The sequence below is a fragment of the Anser brachyrhynchus genome (assembly GCF_964034855.1).
Source record: "Anser brachyrhynchus genome assembly, chromosome: Z".
NCBI classification, from domain to species: domain Eukaryota; kingdom Metazoa; phylum Chordata; class Aves; order Anseriformes; family Anatidae; genus Anser; species Anser brachyrhynchus.
The window spans coordinates 4,768,087-4,789,727 of record NC_137697.1 but is presented as its reverse complement, the minus strand read 5'-3'; the positions used below and the strand labels follow the sequence as shown (position 1 = coordinate 4,789,727).

The 21,641-nt window shown below is 45.7% G+C and overlaps 1 protein-coding gene across 8 annotated transcripts in view; it reads right to left on the bottom strand.

Annotated features, from left to right (window-relative positions):
- DNAI1 (dynein axonemal intermediate chain 1) overlaps positions 1–21,641 on the bottom strand; it is a 143,627-nt gene that overhangs the window by 50,360 nt on the left and 71,626 nt on the right. For all 8 annotated transcript variants that reach the window (XM_080574242.1, XM_080574241.1, XM_080574243.1 and 5 more), the window contains 2 exons: positions 6,241–6,330; positions 1,614–1,701 (listed from right to left, as the gene is read on the bottom strand). In XM_080574242.1, coding sequence (XP_080430368.1) covers positions 1,614–1,701; positions 6,241–6,330 — 178 coding nt within the window. The remainder of the gene's footprint in view (positions 1–1,613; positions 1,702–6,240; positions 6,331–21,641) is intronic.

The following is a 21,641-nucleotide window of genomic DNA, read 5'->3' as shown; positions in this document are numbered from 1 at the left end:
CAGTGTGAGCAGTGAATGTCAGTTAACAAAGCTTTGTGGCAGATTGGCTGAAAAAAGGGATTCACTCTGGTAAGAATTTAAAATGCCTGGTGCAAATGTAAGAGTCATGAAGACCCAGCCTGCCTCCTATTATTTTCTGCTGGTTGGTTTTCACAAAAATGTAAATAGATTCCCATGCATTAAAGGGTCCAGAGAAGAAACACCACAAGATAACTCCTTTGCCCTCTTCATCCTTGGCTCAGAAGCCATTTAGCAGGCTAACTTCAGTAAAGGCAATAGCAAAGGATATGATTTGGGAACAAATCTTTCGTCAGGCACAGAAGGATTCCCTTGACTTCAAAAGCCTCAAATCAAGCAACATTGTGACCTGTATTTAAAGCAGGCATTAGTCACAACGGGATGTTATTTCTTGAGATCTTCTGGCTTCTGCTCTCATGACAGATGCAACATCACCCAAGAAAGTAAACTTGAATGGTGGTGAAAGAAAATTTCAGAAGGGTCCTTGAGCAGAAGACAGGATGTCTGCTGACTGCCAGAGCAATTTGAGTCTCCTGACCAGCAGGGACAACCACAGCAATCATCAGAGGAGAAATCAGAACAAGCAGACAAGGCTCAGAAGCACGTAGTTACAGAGAACTTTTTGCAAAGGCAGCTGAAAACAGCATTATGTCTTAAACGATAACAAAACGTAGATCTCAAGGGAATTGTTAAGGTCATTTCAACCCCGTAATACTGTCTGCATTTTTTAACATTTAAATAGATTGTTAAATATTCAAGACAAGTGTCTGAAAAATCCATTTCCCAGAAACACTAACAAATAATCCTGAAGCCTCTGGGAGTTCTGCAGTGTACTGCTTTAGCTGGTCTCTTGGAATCTGTGCAGCAACGCAAACACAAATTGTTCGGCAATTACTAGCCTAGGAACACCCTTAAATGCAGAGCAAGTGCCTTCTCCAAACCTAGACCATAACTTCATAGGGAAAAGCAGGATGATTAGGGGATTCCTCAAGGCTCCCCGTGTAGTCTGGGACTTCCAGAGCTGACTCATCCAATCCTGTCTCAAACACAGGACAGACAGGATGAGGGGATTCAGCCTAGAAGGACTGCACTGTCCCAACTTTGTATAGAGGGAGCCTAACATACAAATAGGGAGCTCAGAATGGATGTTGTGCTTTTAGAGAGCCAAAGCCAAACGAGGCACATCCCACTGTAGGCTGGGTGAGCTGTGCACCCAGAAGAAGGCAAAGGTTGTTTTTCATTTTGATTTGGCCAGCTCAGATCAATGTCCGGTAGGAAGAACAAAACCACCTTAGGTTTGACAAATACAGGTAATGCCCATGCCTTGTTTGCACTGGGATGTCATGGCAAGGTGAACATTTTTGGAATTAATGTTCATCTTTTTTCTGCAAGCAAAGACAAGCAACAAACCTTGACTCAATTAGTGGCCATTGCTTCCAGACAGATTTTGCCCTACCACACATTCAAAGCTAGGAGTAACCCTTCTCCAGTCCTTTTCCATCTCAACGTCCCACTCCCAATTTAATTCCTCTGAATGACTGATTAGAGGCTTTGTGTCAGTAATTAATCAGCATGGCAAGGACTTGGGCTCCTACCAAGCGTTTGCAGCTGCAGCCCCTCTGGCCCCTGCATCGTTGTTCCCTCTGCTGACAGCTTGATGACATCTGTATGAACCAGCTCATTCTGCAAGCAGAGGAGATTCCACATGAATAACAGGCTTTACAGCAACAATACAGAGACATTCAGTACTTTCAAATGGCAAATTTTATGGAGGAATTTTAAAAAGCTTTCCAAAAGTTGTTTAATGTTTCATGCCCGCAGTTGGCAATTTGCTAACATGCTGTTTTACATAAGACCTCCAAGAAACTGGTATTTTGAAGCACTGGTACTGAGAGCCACTTGTACATCACCCAGGCACATGCAACTGACCTGGACAGCTTTGGGTTTTGAGGTCAGTGTTTTGAAGTGTGGGTTGACACTGTCAGCTTAAATCATTGTGTTAAGTGAAATCACCCTGCATGGTTGAAGACGAGTATTGTGTATTATTGTGGAGCTAACTAAACCCACATTAATGGATAGCAACTTACCACCTCACCAGTCCCCTCTTCTTACCATCCCCTTATTGTCCCCAGAGCAGCCTCACTTCCCAGTACTCACAGCCTCCTGGGCTCTGAGATTCAACCAACAAGAACATCTAGCAAGCAGCTACCCCAAGGGAAAAGTGCCCCATGTTGTTGTTATCCCCAGAGCTCTAAAAAGCTCTCATCACAGGCCACGACACTGCTTTGCTAGGTGCTGCATGAACACAGGGCAAAAAGACTGTGTCCCAAAGAGTTTACAACTTAGGCAGGAGACAAAAGACTGATGAAAATAGACACCATGTGGGTGAGTATGAGAAAACAGAGGGCAAAGATCCATTCTTAGACTAGCTTTGGGAATTAAAATACCTCTGCAGACTGGAGTTGGTTGTGAATATAAGAATACCCTGGGGCTGATAAAAAGAACAAAGAACTAAAGATTAAATTAGTGAGAAGTGTGGGCTGAGGACTGGATGTTTTCATGAATCTGCAGATTTCCCACTGGAGCACTGTGAGAACAAAACATAACTTCTTAGCTCAGTGAATCAAGCTTTAGTTGGAGCTTCTCTAAACCCAGAGCAGGACTCAGGTAGAAAAAGAGATTCTGCCAGGAAAAGTCAGTCCCAGGGAATTGTGCATTAGGGGAAGGGGGAGAAGACCTTGCAAGCAACTGTTCAGTACTGCAATTCAGAGGCGACTGCGTTTTGTAAGACATTTGTATTGTATTTTGGGGGAACACACTTATGGAAGGCTCAAGACAGGACAAAACCCATAAAATAATTTATTTTCTTCTCATTAATTTGCACTGCTGCCTAACCACATGCTCTTGCTTATTGATGGGAGTAAATTTTCTCTAAGATCACAGCAAGAAGCAGGACAGCCTCCTGCAGCCTGTGGACTCCTACTTTCTGTTAGTGACTCTTCCCACAGCACGTGGGTTAGAACAACCTAGGTTCAGTGGGTACAGGCAGAAGTGATGTTAAGAAAGAGGTCGTGTACTTTGGCGTGTGTGTGCAAGAACTGGAAAGAGCAGTGCCCTGGGCATCAAGGGGAAGAGCGCACTCCACATGCCACTCACTGCCCCTTCCAAGAGGAGTGCTGGTGGGCAGCTGGGAGCACAGACAGGACACGCTGAGCAGACACTCACCTCTGCTCAGGCTTCCAGGTCTGCCTGCTCTCCAGAGAGCATCTGCCGTGCCCAGGCCATGCCTGGTGGCCGCATGAGTCTGGTCTGAAGGGCAGCTTTGGAGCTGCCCGCAGCCGATCACGCTGATAAACCCAGTGTGTCTAACAGAGCCTAACGCGGCAGGCACATGCTGTGGACAGGCACACGGGTGTATTCAAGCAAAAAGGCAAACCACATGAGGTTCTCTCTCCAGGTTCATGCGTTTCTGCAGTCTTTCTTTGAAGATGCCTCCCAGCATCTCCACCTGGCTCAGGTCTCCTCCGTGGATAGCTCCTGTAGCCTCTCGCTTTCATACAGGCTCCTACTTGCGCAGAGTTCCCTGTAGTGCTGCTTTTATTTTGTACCCAGCCTCACAGTCTGGAAAATGCATCTGTTCCTGGGGCTGTTTATCGCCAGAGCCATTCACATATTCCTCTGGGCAAACAGACTGTTGACAGCCTGGCCTTCCAGGAATACTGAACAATAATATGTTGCTTCTGACAAACAACTGTAAAGCACTTTGAAGGCGTTAGTGAATTAGGCCTCGCAGCTGCCTACTTCCCTTTAGTTGTTGTTATTAACCTCAAGTGACAAAGGAGGCCCAGAGCTGCTCAGTAATTTAGCTCTAGGTCACGTAGGAAGAGTGAGCTATGGCTACAAACCTGGGAGCACTGAGGATCAGGCCGAGGGGCCGTGCCAGACTGCATCCCAACCAGCTGATTCCTGACATTGCACTGACAGCTCTCCTCGACAGGCAGCGCATGAATCCAAAGTGGGAGAGCAGAGCCACCCAGCTGCCGAATTCCCGCATCCTTCCTCAGCTTTACACCTTCATGATGACCCAAAACCAAGCCAAGATGACAGCCTGAGCACACATTAATGTTTCATGAAGCTTGTCCAAAGTGATGGTGCCTGTTTCTAACAGAGACAACCACCACAGCCAAGGCAGATCAACCATCCCTAGCTAAAATTTGACAAGTCTTCTATCCAACTTTTGAGTGGTGCTTACCAGATGTCCAGCCAGAAGTAAGAATTAATTTATTCACTTTGTGCTCCCAGCTTTGGAGGTGTCAAAGAGTTATCAGTGTTTAAAGCAGCTTTACTTCTGGATAGTCCTGTCAAAATGATTAATGAAGCTCTCTTTCATTTATTCCGTATTTGTACTATGGATTTGCAAAATATAAGTTCTCTGGAGTCTCTTTAATTTTACTCTAAATAAAACTCAGACCTCACTCTCTTGTAAAGCTGCAATTCAAGCAGGTTGTCCATTCCTCCTTGCTGTGTATAAAACCACAGACTGAAGGGACATGTTGAATGGACAAGAAAAAGAAGCACCTTACAGTGTGGGAACACAATTAAGCAGAGATGAATAACAAAAATGTCTCAAAAAGCCCTCCACCAGGTGAGTTGCTATCAGAGCCTATCTGCAGAATCTTAGGTTGTCCCAGCTGTAGCATTTCTCTGAAGTTTAAAATACAAGAGGCTTAATCCAGAGTGAATCCACCTCCTGAGTGAAGCAAGCTGGAGCACACTCAGTTACCAGGGCCCAGGTGATATGTGTAACTTGCCAAGTCACCTTAACTGGATGTGTTTAGCTGTAGGTGTGCGCCACCCACTTCAGCATAAATCTTTTGGGCTCTTCTATGCAGGAGATAAAGCAGGAGCTGAGTGCTGCGACAGTGTTAGCCTGTCCCTGTTCAGGGAGCTCTGAGAGCTTTTGGGAGAAGGACTTGGGATGCACTCACTGGAGGCATTTTGGGGTCTAAAGCTGCAAGTATGAACCTGGAGGAGTTTATGAAAGAACCTGATATTCAATGCCCTCTGCAAGCTCTGTCTGTGCTCCTTAGAAGTGGTTTCCACTCCTAAAGTGAACATAAGACTTAAATATACATATAATGTTAGACATGAAACCCTGACCATGGCGGCAAGGCCTAACATTTTCAGAATGTTTTGAATGGCTTGGTATAAAAGGTTAAAAAAAAAAAAAAAAAGCATCCAAGGATGTAAAGAAATTTCTTTGCTTGCTGGGAAATAATGGGACAGCTGCTTCAAACTCCCATTTAGGGTTATTCAATTATTTCAGAAGTAAAAAAAAAAAAAAAAAAAAGAAATCTTCACAATGTAAAATCAAATACCCAACAGAAAAAGCACACATTGAGATTCAGAGACATACATCTAAGGGTCATTTAGGGACATTTCTATCAATGTATGTACTCCAAAAGGAAAAGAGATGAAAGGCAGAGAATGCCAATGAGTTTACGGAAATTGTCTTTGGTGTGAGCAGGCAATGTCTTGGCAGGGAGGAACCCTCTGTCTGTTCGATTGCTTGTTGCCATCCATCCCAGTGTAAATGCAAGCTTCTTCCCTGCTCTATGGCTGTAGTATTTCAACTTGCTCTTCCTTGCACCAGCTGCTCTGGGGGACAGGGCAGCAGCTGCCACGCTCCTAGTTAACATCCTGAATTACTCTTTGCAACTTTGGCCACACACTGTACCAGAGCAGGGGAGAAATTTGCACCTTCCCTCTCCCATTCTGAATTGCAATCTGTAGGGGAGCATTTTGGGGGTGGGAGTCTTAAAGCTGGGGAAGAAAGCAAATCATTCTGCCTTGTCTCTGGGTGATGATCCCAGGACAAGGAAGTTTTCAGAGCAAGGACCAGTCTTGAATTTCAGCAGTTGCAAGGCAGAAAAATGATCTCAGGTACTCAGGCCCACAGGGTGCTGTAGGTACAGATCAGATGAAGGTTGGGTCCTGAGCAAGGAGTTAGGCAGGTTCTGCTTACTTCAGAGTTCAATATGGAGCCCCTCAACCTGGCTGGAGGCTGGCAGCAGCAAGCTGTGACTGCACCTGCAATCTTTTGCTGCCACCTCTTTTCAAACCTTGCTTATTATAAATAATAATAAAACTAATGCATGATCGAACTTTGGAGGCAACTGGTTATAATTTGGCCAGGAAAGGAAATTGTCACCTACTATTTACCTTAACTAAAGTCCACGACACAATCCGTCCATCCGAGGAGACAGAGAAGAAGTTCAAATTGTTGTCCATGTCATCCTTCTGCCACTTGACCTTGAAAGGAGCAGACAGTCCCAGTTAGCACGGAGCACGCAGCATTAGCACGGCAGAGCCCCAGGCCCTCAGCAGGGTCCTCTCACATCCTTCCTAAACAGCAGCCGGCTTCCACCCCAGAGGCCTGATGCTGGCTCATAGCATGCACAAACACACTCTCATCACCACAGGTAGTTTCACAACTGCCCCCAGCACTCCCGTCACTGCAGAGATGTCTCAGAAGGGTCTCCAAGACACCTGAGTACATCACTGCCCCTGTGCAAACAAACACCTTCCCACGTGGCTTACTCCCCCAAGTGCAGGATCATAGGGCTACCCTTCAGCCAGCCCAGCTCAAATTAGCTTTCTGTCCCTATGTGTGGTACAGATGAGCCCTTGCAAGCAATGTGTGACATGGGTCCTTGGGGGACTTCTGTTTCAGGGGGATCAAAACATCTCCATTAAAACTGAAATTCTCCTACATCTTCAGAGCATCTGCCTGCCTGGTAAGGAGATTTGCCTTTTGACTGTGACAGCTCAGCAGGAGAGATTAGAACTCAGATAAATGGCTTACAGTTTAGAAGAGACATTTCAGTTAGACCAAAAGCATTAAGAACGCTCAATTTTCAGATCTGGGAATTCAATCAGACTGAAGAGAAAAGGATGACTTGTCACTGGGCCTGTCAGCATACACTCCTGTGGGCATCTGTCAGCTCAGGATGGGGACAAGCACTTTGGCAGGTTCTGCTGAGGTTTTCAAAGGTGTATTTGTTCCTGTCCAGGCAGTGCAGCAGATACATTTCCCTAAATATCACCCATGATAAATGGGCATGATTATCCTAGAGCTTACCAAATTCTCCGTCTATGACCAGCTATTTATCTGGTACCTAGACCAGAAAACAAGCAGCAGTCTGAATACTTCAATTACACAGACTGTGTATCCTGATGTTACTTCTTTGGGAAAAGAGTGTTAATTCTGTTTTATAAAATTGTTTATACTGTGAAGCTCTGTGGAGCATGAAAATTCAGCAAGAGACTCACCAAAGAGTAATTAATTCTCTAGTGAACAGGTTCCCTACCTAGAACACAATTTTCTGAGGAAGGAAAAATAAAACGAAAGGGAATCCATCTGAGAATACATCAAAATGACAGTTACATGGCCATAAGATGTGACTGAAGAGTCTCGTGTAGCATACACCTTTGAACATCCTCACAGTGGAGAAATCGTTAAGTCCCCAAGTGGAACCACTTCTGCCAGCTTGCATTAAGGAATGGCATAATTCAATGTGGCCCAGAATAAATGGCTAGTGATCAAAGGACAGGTCCAATGGCACATATGGAGAAGAGTGATTTCCAAGGCTGGCCATCACGCACAAATGTGTGTCTGTTCCAGGAATATCTCCCTGGGATCATGAGCTAACTGCTGACCATGGTGGTCACCAGCAGCTGCTTCAGATGAAGGGGTTGGCGTAGTGAGGAATTTTAATTCAGAGTGAAAAACGTAGAGTTCAGGGGAACCAGTTACAAACACATGCTCTACATGTCTCATTCTGAGCACAAAAAAAGGGATGTGCTTCAAATGTGAGCTTTTTAAAACGCCACCCTAAACTAGTCTGACAATAAGATGGTTTTGTTTGTATGTCCAACATAACTTCACTCCAACTCAGGTTCTGCCTCTTCCATATACTTGCCCAAATACTTGGGAAAAACTGTCACAGTTCCCAACAATGCACTTGTTAGGATCTGAGCTGGTCCAGGCCCTCTCTGCAGGCGGAGTCCCTGCTTGCCCACTGTCAGAGTACGTGTTCAGGCGCTCCTTAGTGAGCTCTCCTTGAGCTCTGCAGGGACAGCAGCAGCTGACTTCCCAGCTCTGCTCTGGCTAAGCACAGTGCAGACGTTTTGTACCTGAGCTGGAGACAAGCAACAGCCCGTCACATCAATGGAAAACACATGGATGAAGGCTCAGCAGCTGGACTCCTTCCCTGATCACACTGTGCAGACACAGCTCCAGAATCCTCACATCTACACTAACACAGCGTGCTGCAGGAACCTCATCTGGAGGTGTCCCACAACACAAGCACTCACACAACCTTTCAGCTTTTTGTTTGTTTGTTTGTTTTTTCCCAAGCCAATTGATTTCAGTATTCCCCAATTGGAGAGCTTTTCCCCAAGGTCTGCTCACCCCGAATATCCTCTCTTTGATCGATCGCTATTCAAGTTTTCTATTATCAGTTAGGTGTTACTACTACTTCTCCTCAGCTGTTATATAGACAGGTAGAGTCTGCAGCCCACAAAAGCAAGAAGGCTGATTGGCTTGGGGTACTTTTGCTTCTACATTCAAAGCATTCAATAGCACCTCAGTTAGGTACATAATGTAGGTAGCTTGAACACAGTCCTTTAAGGGCATCAGGATCTGCCCTTAGATGATTGTCAGCAGCTCTCAGTGACATTAGCCTGAATTTCAGAAAACAGAAATCGGCACTTGATACTTCCAATTTGCTGTCAACACCTCTGACACCTTAATAGTGTTTGCGATCTTTTTTCTCCTGATCTCTGAATCCCATGAACGCTTATTAGAGTAATTAGCCTTCATGATACTGCAATCAAATCGGGTATCTGCTCAGAACTGGCCTTTTCTCTGCTCCCAGAGGCCCCTGAACGTGGCACAACCTCCCATCATTAGCAGTATCCATGCTGTGCAGGGTGGGACATTTGATGTGGGAAGTAGGCCACTGTGTGTGCAGTGGGAAGAAGTTAATTTTTCTCTGAAGCATGTAATAATGATCCCAGGATTGCAGCTGCATGAGACAATTTACAGCAAAAGTTCAATTATGATAGAGTAAAAGTAAAGAACCACATGAGAAAGAAAAGCATCTGTAAACAGTGGAGAGGAGACAAGTAAACAGAGTACTTTAAGTGAGTGATCTTGATGGGACCTATAATAAAATCAAGGATACACTTATTTTTTTCAGTGTGATCTTTAACCCAACTATACTTGCAGTACGAAATCAGTTTGTGAGACTCATTGCTATGCGGTGCCTCTGAGAAGAGCCTAATACTTCTTAATTTTTACTTCTCAAAGCCTGGTTATTTATAAAGAAAATGAGACTATTCAAAATTATTACTTGTTCCTAGAAAAATAAAAGTAAAACCTTGCAAGTCCACTGCTATGTAGAGCATATTAGCAGGGCAATAATTCACCAATTGTTAGCAAGAAAGTACTATAATCTTTGCCTATAACAGCTGGCAGTGGCTCCTGGCCAACAGGAGATTAGACCATTTATCCAATCTGACTTGAAAATTCCTATGTTTCTGATGTCATTCCTAGAAAAGAAATAATGCTCAATCAGTTTTCGTGGCATGGAGGCTGTTAGTCACTCGTGCTGACAAAATACAATTGGCCAAAGCTGTTCTGGCCATGAGGCTGACCGGAGCACTTTGCGGGCAGCCACGGGCAGGATCTGCGTGCCTGCCTTGTAAGGGGACACCTGCGACTGCAAACACAGCTCTCGGCTTGCCAAAGCTCAGCTGTGGGGTGCCACATGCGACACATGCACGTTGACTGACGAGCAGTTCCTTCCTTCCCTATTAACTGTGCTCCATGGAGCCCTTTGCCAGCGTTGCGGTAGCACAACACTGCTGACTCCTGCCTCAAGAGAAATAAAAGAGCTTTAGTCATTCAAAGATTAAAGAAAGAATAAGGTCTGTCACAGGTAGGGAAGAAGAAAGACCAAGGCACTATCAAATCCTCAGGTCGCCTTTACAGGAACTGCCTGAGGAAGAACACTCAGATGACTCCAGTAAGCGAGCGACCCCCTGGGCTGCTGAAGAAAGTCTGGGCCAACGTGACACGGAGACAAATTCCTTCCAGTGCCAACCTGGCAATCGGTACAGCCCTAAGCAAACCTGTCATGGCAATGCAGGGTTTCAGGGGACCAAAAAGGGCATCTCTTCTGCTCTGAGGAAGGATTGGACACATCCCTACCTGGTGACAATTCAGCCAGCCTGTTCTGCCAAGCCTCCAAAAACAGGCACACAGCACCTGCCCTGTAGGCAAGTGTCAGTGCTTAACTGGCCTTACACAGGAAACCTAATTTACCACGAATCAAGTGATTACTCCTTGTCATCTCCCCAGTGGACACAGCAAGCAACTGTTTATTTCCCTTTTCATAACAGTCTTCAAGAGGTCAAGATAAGGTTGCTGTGTCACTGCTCCCTTCTCTTTTTTCCCCAGCCAAACAAAACCAATTGCTTAAACTGTTCCTTCCAGGTCAGGCTCTCTGAGCCTTCACCATTCCTATGCTTCTCCTTCAGCCCTTCTCTGTAGCTGCAGACAGACTGTACAGGGCCTGGCCTAGGCAAAAACAGGAATTACAACCTCCTCTACCTTGTATCCTGCTAATAAATCCGAATTACATGTTTTTGTGCAATAGTGTGGCATTGCTGACCATTGGTGGTGGGTGATCTGCCATAAACTCTCCTTCTGGCACCCTGCTGCCTAACCAGTCATCCCCTGGTTTGTATCCGTACATTTAATTTCCCCTTTCTAAATGTAGTATTTGCTCTTGTCTTTATTGAATTTCATCACATTGATTTTGGACCTTTCTTCCAATTTATCAAGATCATTTTGAACATAATCATGTCCCGCAAAGTGTCTCATCTTCCCAAGGGGGCTTCCTTATTCTGTAATCTGAGTTGTTAATGAAAGTATTGATCAAAAGAAGACCCGGGCTGACAGCTCGAGGGTCTCACTTGAAGCATCTGACAGCAAGCCCTGGATAACTGCTCTTTAAGCACACAGCCTGAGCCACCTGAGCAGCCTCTTTATGGTGATTTTATACAATTCATATTTCTCTACTACAGTTATAAGAATGTCACTGTGTGAGCCTGGATCAAAAGCTTTAGTCAAGCCAAGATAGATAGAGGTGATAACCTTGGCTGCCTCCCCCTTCTTCACAAGGCCCATTTCTCTGAAACAAAAGAAAAACAGAAAAAAAAAAAAGAAATTATACTGGCTTGACAATTTATTCTGGACAAATCCATGTCGGCTTCTCTGAATCACCTTATTATCTAGACATTTACAAATGGTTTTGCCATTTGTTCCAATGTTTCTCCAGCAATCAAAATTGGTCAGTTTGGTCAGTAACTCCCTTGGTCCAATCCTACCATTTGTACGCAAATATTTTTTCCCTTCTTCCAGTCCTTTTACATCTTTCCTCCTTTTCACGGCCATGCTTGTTGTGCAGGCTGGAGTGCTGCCAATACATTGCTGTGCTCTCATCCATGCTCTGAGAGTCGCTGAGGGTGGATTAGGATGCCTCTAGCCTTGGTGAATTGTTCAGACACAAATTTCTGGTCTCTGGTACCCTGTCCATGCCACTGTCCCTCCTGCATACAAGGACAGCCCCTTTGAGGAAAGCACCTGCAGAAACCTCCTGCCAGACATTGGCTCCATGGCATCACTGAAATGTGTTTTGGGATTGAATACAGCAGGCTTTACATTCTTCACTATTCCAGTCAGTTCACACCATGGGCATGTGAATGTGTCCCCACCCACAGCAAACAGCAGGGCGATGCTTCCCTTCGTCCACGTCTCAGGGTACACCCCAACACTTGTATTCCGTCTGATCAGATGCTGCATAAAGGCTTGCACAAAAACACTAACCTCTGCTTAAAATCCAGCATGCATATAGCCACAAAACTCCCTAAAATGCCTGCTAATGGTCTGAAATTGCTCTGGCAAAGTCTAAGTACTCCAGGGTACGTTTAAGCTGATCCTGATGATGAGCACACACCTGTCTCATCTAAACATTATTTAATATGTTCTTTCCCTATTCTGAACTATGCTTTCACCTCCTTTATACATTAATCATATTAAGCAGGCGGTCTCATACATTTATTGTAGGATTAAACAGGATAGCATCAAATATTTCATTCTTCTCCATACCACTCAATATGAGCTGAAAGCTTGCTTTAGTAATGAGCCTACATTCTTCATTCCTTTAACTTCTAATACACTTCACAAATATGTTCTGTTCCTTTTTATGACCCTGGATAATTACAGCTCATTTTGCACCTCCACCTTCTTTAACTCTCTTTGTCTTCATGCTCTTCTCCAATACTCAGCTTTAGACGTGTACTTGTTTCTGTTCTTCAGGAGCCCCTTTGTAATTCACCACTGAGCTCTAGAGACAGCCCACCTTGCAGAGCTGCCATCCTGCTCAGCCCAGCAGGTCAGGGCATTCACCTACCTCGTGCCGTAGCTGAACAGAGTCCCAGTCTCTCAGGAGCCCAGCTGTGTGTTGCAGGAGCACAAGTGATTCCCAGTCCTTTGAGGCAGCCAGGTCACCATCTGCAGAGAGCACCCTTGCTCTCCCACACACACTGTTTTCTCCATACCATGAGCACACGGGGCTAAGTAGGGAGATTCGGACACTTCTTACATCCACACTGACCAAAGACTTACTGAAGGCCTCCCACTGGCAAACATCTGCTCCTTGAACAGGTTTGCAGACATGGCGAGGTAATTGCCCCTCAGCTCTCTCCGGCTGTGCCTGCCCTGGCAGCAAAGCACAGACACAAACCCTCTGTCAAAACCACATTTCCCCAGTACGGGCGCAAGCTCTCATGGCTGCATCCATCACACGACGGCCCAGATCAGCAGCTGACAGATGAACACAGCGTGGATGCTCAAAGAGGTAGACAGACCAAACTCCACAGAGCAGGACCCATCCAAATCTGGACGTGTTAGTCCAAACAGTGGCTACTCTGGTCTGCGTGGAGAATACTTCTTCCATTTTGTTGTTCTCCTGGTTTTAGGCTGCCACAGCACCATGCAGAGGGAGCATGCTGAAGTCTATGATAAATTTCACTCTGTGTCACATCTTCTGGAGCCAGGCTGATCTCTCTTGTGTTCTGGTGCACATATTCCCCTAGACTCTTCTACAGTAGTCTTCGACTTGAGCTACGAAGCAGTTTTCATTTCTTCCCTCTATCACCTCTGAATGTGTTTCTTATTGGTTCCTGCCAGTGACTCTCAGCAGAGCAGCATCCAAAAACATCAATTCATTACCAGCAGAGAATAAATTTTTCACATTCTCCTCCTGTAAATGACAAATTGTCATTTTTTTTGTTTACTTCCTTCCCTGTATCACTTGCCTCTGCTGTTTGCCCAAGGGATCTGCTGTGGTGAGAATCTCCTAAGTCAGTCAGCTGATCCCAAGTCCATTGACATCCTATTTTGCTGGAGCAAAGAGTTTGTCCCTCCTTGCTGCTGAGACAAAGTAGTACCTCTATAACAAAGTCCCCAAATGCCCTTGATCAAGCACATTGCCAGCCATTCTTCATTTACTGCTTACCAGGCTCCCCAGCCTGGCCCCATATATGAGCCTTGCTGAGGATCCTCAGGCAGCTCTCAAAAGCGAAGCCAAGGAAGAGAACATGCAAGGCACATGGCTGCTCTCCTGAAATCTGTCACAAGTGACCCCCCCAAAAGCGACTCACGTGTTCACCTAGAAAGCACAAGATACTTCACTCACATAGAATAATAAAGGTAGGAAAAGGCCTCCAGGATCATCTGGTCCAACCATCACCCTTCCACCACTGTCATCCACTAAGCCCTGTCCCTAAGCAACCTTCCTTTGTCCTTAAGTCCAACCTTTCCTTAAACACCCCCAGGGACGGTGACGCCACCACCTCCCTGGGCAACCCGTCCCAACGCCTGACTGCTCTTTCTGAGAAGAAATGCCTCCTCATTTCCAACCTGAACCTCCCCTGGTGCTACTCGAGGCCATTCCCTCTTGTCCTATCACTACTTACCTGTGAGAAGAGGCCGACCCCAGCTCCCCACACCTTCCTTTCAGGTTGCTGTAGAGAGCCACAAGCTCTGCCCTGAGCCTCCTCTTCTCCAGACTAAACAACCCCAGTTCCCTCAGCTGCTCCTCAGAGGACTTGCGCTCCAGACAAAGTACCTGGAAAGTAACTCCAGTGTCAATCTTTAAGCATCCCAAGAGATGGGCAGAGCAAGCCTCAGAGGAGCGGGGCAGTGTCTGGAGTCCTTAGTGCTAACGTAGGCAGCAGTGCAAGTTGTTCTGTGTGGAGGTGGGAAGGAGGAAGACAGAAAGCTTCAACTCTTAGCATGGTTAGTTGGGATAAAGGCAAATAGCGAGCTATATATAGATGACTCATCTTAACTTGAGGCAAGAATGACAATTTTAAAGGGCTGTGATAACCTAGTGCAGACTGATTATTCCAAGATTTAGGTCAAGGCAGCCCAGCCAGTCTCTCTGGCTGAGTCTATACTTGGGGAAGATGTTGCTCCTCTGTACTTTGGCCAAATGATACCTCTATAGCAGGAGATTTGGCTGTTCCCTGGCTTCTTGTGGGTCTGGGCTTCCTACCAAAGGCAGACTCAGCAGGCAGGCAGGGAGGAGCCAGGTAAGCTCCAGCTGGCCTCTCAATGAGGAGCACCAAAACTATGGGGTGGCCAGCTTGTCCATCTTGGAGCCAGGATGGTGGGGTACAGCATAAAGGGCTCCTGCCCTGTGGTGCATGCTCAGCAAAAGAGATCACTGGGATGTGTCAGGGCTCTTTACCATTCTTGCGTATCACGCCGGGGAGCAGACAGCATTTCTGCTGTGGTACATCTAGCAAGAATGGAAGAGCTGTGACAAAATAACAATTTTGGTCAACATTACCAGGAAAGACCTTAGCCCTTGATTTTGTTGTCAGAAGCCCTGCTGTGAAAGCATAGTCCCTGTCCCCATCCACATCCCTGAGCTCTAGACATGGTGCTGGTAAAAGCAAAGCAGATGGATGAGTCCAGCCACAGCTGAAGAGGAGCAGCCAGCCCTGAGAGGAAGAATCAGGCCTGCCATATGAGAGCTGAGCTGCCACTGTCAGACTCAAGAGTCTGCACACCCAGAAACCTCACGAAGAAAAGCAGCCCTCAGGAGTGGGGCAATACCTTCCTGTCACTGCCTGGGATGCCTGCGTGGGGAAGAAGCTGGAGACTCTTCTGAGGGTGATGTGACTTTTTGGGCCTGGAGCCTAAATCAGATATCCCAGAAATATTCATCTGAGCCTCTGTTAGACCGTGTTTAGGTATAAAGGTGGGTGCTACCACAACCCCCAGGTAAAGCAGAACTGTTAAGGCCTTCCTTGTTTTAGTACCATACAAAAAGATAAATTGTGACTAGATATTTAACAAAATTAACTTTAAGCAGCAGAGGCCAGAATACTGAGATAAGACAGATAATATCCGACTGAGCAAGGTCTGATGAAATACACCCTAGGGTGCTTAAAGAGCAGCTGAAGCAATCTCTGAATCATTAGGAATTATCTATGGAAGCTAGGAGAGGTCCTGGAGGATAGGAACAGAGCAAAAACGTCCCCAGGAAATCCAAAACAAAACCTGTCTTGAAAGATAGGTTAAAGGACTGAGGACCAGTCAGCCTAACTGAACCTTGAGAGCTGGAACAAAGTATTAAGTCATCAATATGCATCTACAGGGTAAGAAGATAAAGAAGAGTGAATATGGGCTTGTCAAGGAAAGATCTTGTCAAAACAAAATTGATTTCCTTCTTTGACAGGCTAATGGGTCTAAAGGATTAGAGGAAAGAAGCAGATGTGGTATACCTTTAATTTATTAAGGTTTTTGGCATACTCCCTGTGATGTTTTCAGAAGCAAGCTAAGAAAATTAGGTCTAGATGTAATTACTATGAAGTGGATGAATGATTGAAAAAATGAATCTTCAGGAGTAATAATCATTGATTTCCTGAGCACTTGGGAGAACATCTGTAGATGATTCCCACAAGGGACTGTCCTAGGTCCAGTTCTATTCAATATTTTCATTAGAAGGTTGCATAAGGGATGGCAAAATACAGAGAATATTTGCAGATGACACAGTTCAGAGACAAAGGATTCTGTTAGGATCAGAATTCAAAGTTATCTTGACAAACTGGAGACAGTCTGAAAACAACAAGATGAAATTTGATAAAGAGAAGTACAGAGAGACACAGACAGGAAGAAGAAAGCACGTAAACAAGTAGAAATTAGGGAATTTCTAGTGGCAGTAGTGCAGAAGAAAAATCAGAGGGTGGTGCAGGATTCAGCAAAGTGATACTGCCAGGTCAGGGGGAATTATAGAAATCCTATTCATGTGCATTAAGAGGTGTGTTACATGTAAGACTTTCCAGGTAATTACTTCAGTCTGTCAGTACTGGTGAAGACAGCTAGGCTACTCAATCTCAGTTTGAAGAAAGCACTTCAGGAATGGTATCGTAATATCTATGATGCCATACCGGCCTGTGCCCGTTCTCATTTCTGCGATTCAGGAACAGTTTTTCTGTTCCAGAAACGAAGGTTCAGTCTGATTTGAAATTCAGTATCACCTCTCATGAGTTTACTGTGTGTCAAATCCAACCACACTGACTGCTTCATTCACTGCAATAGATGAGACTGCTTTGTATAGCAGACAAGTCTTTTGAGTTTGAGTAAAAGCTGATGGAGAGATATAAATAAAAATTACTTTGATTTACATATATACATAAACACTTAAAAATAAATCCAATGACAAATGTTCCTATCTTAGAATCTGGATTTTCTTTTAAATGCAAATGTTTCCAGCTATGACAGCAATCTAGAGATAAGGGAGCTGCAAAGCAAAGGAGGGTTCTTAGTGTTATTCTGTCCTTTGTAGAAAAATATGTTGACGTTTTACTGTAAAATCATGTAATGACACAGAATGGATAAGCTCAGAGTGCTTAGGATGTAAACTAGCCCTCAGGATAGAAGCCATTAAAGAGATAAGGTCTGCAATGACTACCTCCTCCCAAAGGTGAGCCAGTAATATTTAAACACTCGGGTGTACTGAGTGCATTAGAGAGGAAATAGTTTAGATGGCTGATGAATGTCAAAATGTTCAAAGATTCTGATACCTTCCAGTCTAGTTTGGGCTCCTTTCTTCTCTCTCATATCTTTAGTGAGCAATTCTGGCCTAAGGTACTCCCTGCCATTCTATCTGAAGCAGAAGTCGGGATTTAATCGGATATCTCCTGACTTTTGCTACTGTCTTTTTGTGTACCACAGCTTTTCTGTGCCAGTTAGGAAGGTCAGGGTGGCTTACAGGCTTGGTAACAGTACATAGGTACTGAAATGAAGGCAGCTGCTTCACCCACAAAGAAGTTAGGCATCATCCACAGCAGCCAGCCTGGCAGGACCCCATCCTCACCAAGGAAAAACTCCTCAGGCTACTGCTCTGCAAACCAAAAACATCTCAAAGCATCCTGGAAGGGAAGGCACAGCACAGGAGTGCCCGGGTGCTCCCAGAGCAGCTCACATCCACAGGTTATCTGTCACCTGCATCACAGGAATGCTGCTGATGGCTTTTTCATGGGTACAAGCAAACAACAGGCTTCTCCAGTGAAAGATTGTTCCTCTTGCTACAGGCAATAGCAGGAAGTTCTCATCTAATAAATTTACAAATGCCCCTTGTCATTCTGGCAGCATATGGCTACTCATAAGCTTTTCTACAAGCCTTCCTGGTTGTTTTTTTCATCCAAAGTCCTTGAAAGCTTCCTGATATCTGAAGGAAAACATTCAGATGTGTTTATCAGCACGACAGACTCGTAAAATAAACTCCCATGTCACATTTAACCCCATAAACACTCCTTTTTGGAAAATCACTTCTCTCCCATAGCTAGATCAACTGCCTCCCACCTCGACAGCATCATCCTGGGACTCACAGCCCCAAGCTGCGACAGGAGCGAGGAATCGGACCCACTGCACCAGCGCCTTCAAACAGCACACATTAACTTGGGATGCAGAAAGAGGGCAGAGAAACTTTTTCTATCAAAGAGCACATTTGGTGATAGAGGGAGGGACGCAGCATGGACCTGAGCAGAGAGCATGGCCATGGGAGTAACACTGATACAGGGCAAAGGCCCAGCCTGGGGCTTGTACACTGCTCATGCTTCAGAGACTCAGATTTATCTGGAGGAAGCAGAGCTCAGTTATAAATAGCACTGGATAAGGGCTGGCCCTACTTTCAGTTTGTTTTCCTCCTGCTGGGAGTTGGATGCTCTGCTTTGTACAGCGTTTCACCAGGAATCTGCTTACTTATTCCTCTCACAGCACTTCCCTCTGTATTTATTAGGCTGGTATGTTAACAGCTGAGGAGCAAGGACCCTTTAGCCATTAGACTCTCTCCTGTTTGTCCTGTCAACGGTGGTGCTCCCATGTCAGACACAGCATGCAGCTGAATGATGGGTGCCAGAGGCCAGCAAAGCTCAGGGGTATTTAACCAATTGCAATTCACAGCTCCCGGTTTCAATTCTGACTGTGCTCATTGAGCAAGATTTCCAATTTACAGACAAAATAAGAAGTTCCCCGCTCCGTGCTCAGGGACAGCAGACACACAGCAGGCAGGCTCGCATCCAAATCCCCAAGCTGTCTGATGCTGCTAAATCGGAGACAGCATCTGTAATGTGCCTGACAGAAGGCTCCCATCATTGCAGGACCAAGCAGGCTCGCAGCAGGGACGGGGAGAGCTGGCCCCAGGACCTGCCAGGTGCTGAGCATCCCTGACCACCGAGCTCACCGCGGTGTTGGCAGCAGGAACAGGGTGGGAGCTGTGGCAGCCCCTGCTCCCCACATCCCGATACACAGCTGGGCGACTTCACTTGCACCATCCTGCTCAGCTTGCGCTCTGCCCTTATCGCTCCCTCATCGCTATTTCATTTTCCTTGGAGAAGCACTCTGCTGTTCACAGGCTGCATCAGTGCCGGTAAGAGCCATCCGCTCTGGCTGCTCTCTCCATCTATTTTGAGGATCCAGCAATCAGCAGTCACATTTTACAGGCCAGTGCAGAAACACATTTTTTCCACAAAGATCCAACATAGCTTCCTGGTTTCTGTTAAATATTTAGTTAACTTCTGTGACTGCTCTAAAGCAGCAGAGCAGGATTCAAAGACCCAAGCAAACAAACAAATGCATTACAACTTCTCTGCCCTTTGAAAGCACGGGCTATCACATTCCAACATCTCAAGGTCTAAAGACTTACATTTTATGAGTGACTCAAATTTTATGAGTGAAGGTTTCTCAACAAACCAGCATCAGTACAACTAAATGGCAAATAAAATTACATAGACTTTGCTTGCAGACAACCTGAAAATCCACAGTAAGAAGGTTTGGATCTCAAGTAAAAGGACTGGGAGAGAGAAGAGCAACACCTAGAGAAGAATCTATTAAGCAAGCAGCAGTGAGAGCACAAGGCAGAAAATAAGTTGAGCATCTGTATGAAGTACAGAGGGAAAAGCAGCATCAAAGTGGAAAAAACACTTTTTCAGATAAATGCTACATGATCTGCAAGGGAGGGTTTCAATGTTTTTGCAAGAGAAATTCTAACCTGCAAGAATCCATACCCAAGGCACAGTTACAAAACAGCCAGTTACAGAAACTGATCCTCCAGAAGGTACAGCCTGATACCATCTCAAAAAATACAATACTGAAGTTAAAAGAACAGGGATTTTGTCTATTATTGTCAAAGATACTTAGGAAGAAACACTTGGACACTTACCTTTTCTAACCTTAAAGTGGCTCAAAAAGAGTTAAAAGGTTTTCAACAAGGTACAAACACGAAGCAAAAGATTTTATCCAGCATTTGTGCCACAGTAGTGCCTTGCACTTTCCACCACCTCCACCATGCCTAAACGAGCCTAAAGCTTCAGGATAGGCTCCTGCAGCCCAACAGAGCCTTCCCCAAGAGCGGTGAAACTTGACTGTGTGAGAGACAGGGTTTCCTACAGCCAGTCTGTGACTCTGCAGCGAGCTCCCCAGCAACTAAGGACGACCAGAAAGCTGCTGCTCTTTACCCCGCTTTCTACAGCAAGCACCTGGTCCTTCCCAAGCACAGTCCTTCCAGCCCACACTTCCCTCCAGGAGAGGACAAGGGAGCGAACACAGGACAGATGTTTGAGAGCCACGATATGCCTCACAGTGCTGCAGCAAGGAGTGCAGTGGCAGATCCCCGACAGACCAGCACAGTTGATGCTGCAGCAGCCTGTCCCTGGACTCGGAGTTCACTGTTGGCGGTAGGATTGCAGCTAAGGACTGCCCCAGCAGGGAAGCGTCTGTCAGATTGAACTCTCTGGGCCCCAAATACCCCCTGGTTGGCCCATGGATGCTCTTACCACACCTCTGTACTTCTGTGCATGTGCTGAAAGACCAAAGTGAAGTATTGACTCTTAGGTGAGGGTACAGCATCCTGCTTTACTCCTGGGATGTAAGAGGTGAATAAGACTTTTTGCCTTGCTTGCACTAGGCCAGGAATGCAAGACAGAGCTGGCAGATGGAGAAAAGCATGAGAAAACCTGGGGTGGAGAGGAAGGTCCTCTGTGCAGACATTGTACTGATCCACTACAAGATGTGTCTGGTTTTATTACCCTAGAGTTTCAGCGCTGAATGCTCCTTGCCTGCAGGTTTCTGCTCTATTATCCCCTTGGGCCACATTCTCCCACTTGCCAGCTCTCAAGATAAGCCATGCCATGCTGATTCTCCTCATCCGTATCTCCTGTCCAGCCATCTTGGTTTCAGGTTTCCATTGCTCTCCTCTCTTCTCCAAATGTCTCTTTCTCCTCTGAAGTTATTCCCTAACAGTATTCTTATGGAATTGAATGAGGTTTTATCACTGAACTATCCCCAGCAAACATCCATTTTGTGCTCCTTAGCAGTGAAGGCAACAGGAAGAGAGTCAAGCCTGTTCTGAGACAGCTGATCTTTATTCTGACCTTGATAGCAACCTTCTGTCTTCTCTTTTTGTTTTGTTTTCTTTGCATCAAACTCTTTGTTTGCCTGAAGCCAAAGGAACAAAATATTATATGAAGCAGTAACATCTCTGAAGCAAAGCAAGCTGCAAAAGCTGTTTGTCTGACTGCAGATGACAGATTTAGGAGAGTGGCCATCATCAGAAACGAAACAATGTGCTGGTTTGACAGTGGATTATGAACAAAATGCTTTTTTTTTTTTTTTCTCCTAGGTGCAGTGAATACAATCAGCTTCATAGAATCATAGAATCACAGAATGGTTTGGGTTGGAAGGGACCTTAAAGCCCATCCAGTCCCACCCCCCTGACATGGGCAGGGACACCTCCCCCCATCCCAGGCTGCCCAAAGCCCCATCCAGCCTGGCCTTGGGCACTGCCAGGGATGGGGCAGCCACAGCTGCTCTGGGCAGCCTGGGCCAGGGCCTCACCACCCTCACAGTGAAGAATTTTGTGGAACTGTGCCCAGCAGCATGGAGTGGGGTGGAAAACAGCAGGTTGTACTGACATTAA